The sequence below is a fragment of the Salvelinus sp. IW2-2015 genome, unplaced genomic scaffold (genome assembly GCF_002910315.2).
Source record: "Salvelinus sp. IW2-2015 unplaced genomic scaffold, ASM291031v2 Un_scaffold1277, whole genome shotgun sequence".
In the NCBI taxonomy this organism is placed as follows: Eukaryota; Metazoa; Chordata; class Actinopteri; order Salmoniformes; family Salmonidae; genus Salvelinus; species Salvelinus sp. IW2-2015.
This window is the reverse complement of record NW_019942814.1, coordinates 321841-325123: the sequence shown is the minus strand read 5'-3', so window position 1 is coordinate 325123 and position 3283 is coordinate 321841. Positions and strand designations below refer to the sequence as shown.

Here is a 3283-nt window from a genome sequence, read left to right as displayed (position 1 = left end):
CTTCATCAACCTTTGGGTCACTGATGTGAAGCGCCTGTGAAACAACCAGAAACCTTTTGCAGGACATAACAGTCATGGGGAAAGGCAGTTGGTAGAGTGATGACGTCTTCCAGTAGTCCGTCAGGCTTTTCAGCTTCACCAGCCCCATGTAGATGACCAGTGAAAGGTAGCAGTAAAAGTCTGACATGGATACGGGCTTCCATGCTACCTTTTTGCCTGCCTGCTTCTTCTTTCCAAACTTATTCGTGTTAGACACGAGTGAACCTACAACAGAATGGGTGAAAACCAACTGGAAAAGCTCAAGTGGGCTGTATGTTGTGCTCGAGTTCACCTGAGGTCCTGGCTCCCTTTTCGATCGGAAAGTTGGCTGGGGTGGCTCCACATCATCTTCCAGGACAGTGTGCCAACGCCCTTCTGTCCCTTCTCTAGCAGGTGGCACACTTCCCCTCTTCCGCTTCTTTGTCGGTGCCTTCACACCGGTAGATGGCCCAGAGACAGCAGGGGTCCGGCTGGATGAACAAGTTGGCGCTGGGGGCGGTGCTGGGGGCTCCCAGTCGGAATCAGTGCCACTGTGAATCAAAATTTTCAGTTAGAATAGTTTCACATATGAGCCCTGTATCAACAGGTATAATAAACATATGCGTTTTTATTTATATATATAGAGAGAGAGAACAGGGAACAAAACAAACACTGGTTTCAAATCATATCTGTGGCCATGCTACCATAATATATTGTCAAAGTAGAGTACACATGCTAGCTGTATGTGTTGGCTGTTACATTCTACAGAAATACATTTTTTTTTATTTAGAGAGAGAGAGAGAGAGAGAGAGAGAGAGAACAGGGAACAAAACAATCACTGGTTTCAAATCATATCTGTGGCCATGCTACCATAATATATTGTCAAAGTACAGTACACATGCTGGCTGTATGTGTTGTTGGCTAGTGTGAACGCTGCGTGTAACACATCCGGTGTCAGGATAAATAAAAAGCAAGGTCTGCTAACTTTCTTTAATTATGTTTAATTACCGCAAACAATGAATGGCAAATGCAATTTTCGTATATACGGGTTCGCTGTATCACCGCGCAGGGTTAACAGGGAACTGGCAGGAAGTACGTAAACAGCTGTTCTTATACCGTGATGACGTAGTTTCAACGCGTCTGTTGGCCTATCACAGTAGAGGCTGGGCGCGGTTTAGACTTTGCCCCGCCTTTGCTTTGCGTTCCTTTTGTCCACATCTGGTTGCTGGGTAGATTAGATCCGTCTTGTGTCTTGTCGATTCTACACTGAAACAGTTCCTAATATGGTATTGTCCAGTATTCTAATCTCCTGGTTGGTCTAGAGAGATGCACCCCTCCCCTCTCCAGACTGTCCACAGCTTTTATGGCCTGTGTTGGGCAGTCCTTACACCTACACACACACACCCCTCTGTATAGTTTGTGTGTGTGTGTAACAAAACAATATTCATCTTCAAACAATATGCTAACAGGCTATTATGCATAAACATAAATCCTAACACTAGCTAGCCGGCTACATGAAGTAAGAAAACAACATGTAATGTAACATCTAATTAGGGTCCACTGGAAACACTGACCAACACTTTGGATCCTACCATGTCTTCTTCGCTGAGGTTTATTGTCAGACTACACTCATCAGGTGTATTGCTGCCACCTACTGTAMGGGGTTGTAAAAAATAACCAAAACGCAAAAAAAATTGGGATTAACAAATCATACTTATTACGTCAAATAAACACGAACCAAACTCACTCCACTACCATGAATTTCTAACAAAAATGGTACTATTCAGATCCCTACACAGGTTCAGGAACCTGGGAGGGGTGGAACGTCTTCATTCAGGACCCCCTGTAACATTTAGTCTGAAGTCCTGGAGATCCAGAAATCTATTTGCCGCCTTCACAATGATGTCTAGCTTCTTAGATGTTTTATTAGTTTATTATTAATGCAATTTATCACTGCGGCAGTGAGGGCAATGCAAACACAATTTTGTTGTAGAAACTCCTCCAAGCTAATGCGGAAACTGCTAGTTTTGGACGAAGGTTACTAATAATTTATTAATGCAATTTATCACTTGATCTATAAACACAACAAAGTCCACCTTGTTCACTATTAGTGTGTTGGGATCCTTCTCCTGCATGACTTCACTGTGGGACATGAACTACCTTCTCCTCTCTACTCCTTCAGCTATTTTCACTGCCTCCACATAGGACACCTGCTGGATGGGCCTGATCATCCTAGCTACTGTGACATCCTTCATCCGTACAGGGCACTCCGGGAACTCGGGAACCATCACAATTACAACATGCTTCACCTGACTACGACATTTTTATTCCTTTGACAAACACTTGCCACATGTCCAAACTTTTTTACAATTGTAACACTGCAGCGGCTTCTGTATATCTCACTTACCCAGGTTTTACATAAGATGGGAGAACCACTTCACCAAACCACAGTAAAACCTTCCGTCTGTCATTCATTTTAATCAACGTGCGTCTACCTGAAATGTTTAACCTAAACCACACAAAGCTTTCTCCTTTTGCGCTGTTGATACACAATCAGTATCATACCGCACCTGGTCACTCGAACTGATTCCACTTTACCCAATTCACCCTTCACCATCTTTGAGACCGTTAACAGGTCACCCACAAAAACATCCTTGCTGATGATTCCCACTCCGACCCTAAACTGCTGTTCATTACCAACTTAGCCCTTTTCAATTAGCCCTTTTCACTCCACTGTTCTTCACCATCGTCCACTCTGTCTCACCAACTGTACTAATGCCAAGAGAATCCCACAATGCTTCCTCCAGTCATCCCCTGGACTCCCTCGCTCTGTGCTGTGAAAGATGTGAGAGTTTGTGTTCTCAAAGTAGCATCTATATTGTTCTCATTCCATCTATATTGTTCTCATTCCAGCACATCTGTTGCTTCACCAACTTGTTATCCCTTTCGTCTGCAATACTTGCTGTCGTTTCCCTTCCTGATTTCCCTCTTGGATGTCTCCACCATGCTCCTACTCTGTCAGTAATTCCTCCCTGGTTTATTAATTGGTAGTCAAACAACAATATATTCAAGGTGCTGCACATTCTATTCCAAATCTAGAATTAGAATCGTCATTATGTTTCCATGATTTCAACAGTTCACCAGTTAACTAAGCCTATAATGTGGACACCAAGGATGTGGATACCAAGGAACTTGAAGCTTTCAACTGCTCCATTACAACCCCTTCGATGAGAATGGGGGCGTGCTCAGTGTTTAGTCCCAGGGT

The 3283-nt window shown here is 43.5% G+C and overlaps 1 protein-coding gene across 1 annotated transcript in view; it reads right to left on the bottom strand.

The window, feature by feature from the left end:
• Positions 1–471: 471 nt before the first annotated feature.
• Positions 472–3283, bottom strand: part of LOC112070297 (neurofilament medium polypeptide-like) — a 9354-nt gene continuing 6542 nt past the window's right edge. Inside the window, exon 2 of the mRNA XM_024137715.2 lies at positions 472–569. Within this exon, the coding sequence (XP_023993483.2) occupies positions 472–569 (98 nt within the window). The remainder of the gene's footprint in view (positions 570–3283) is intronic.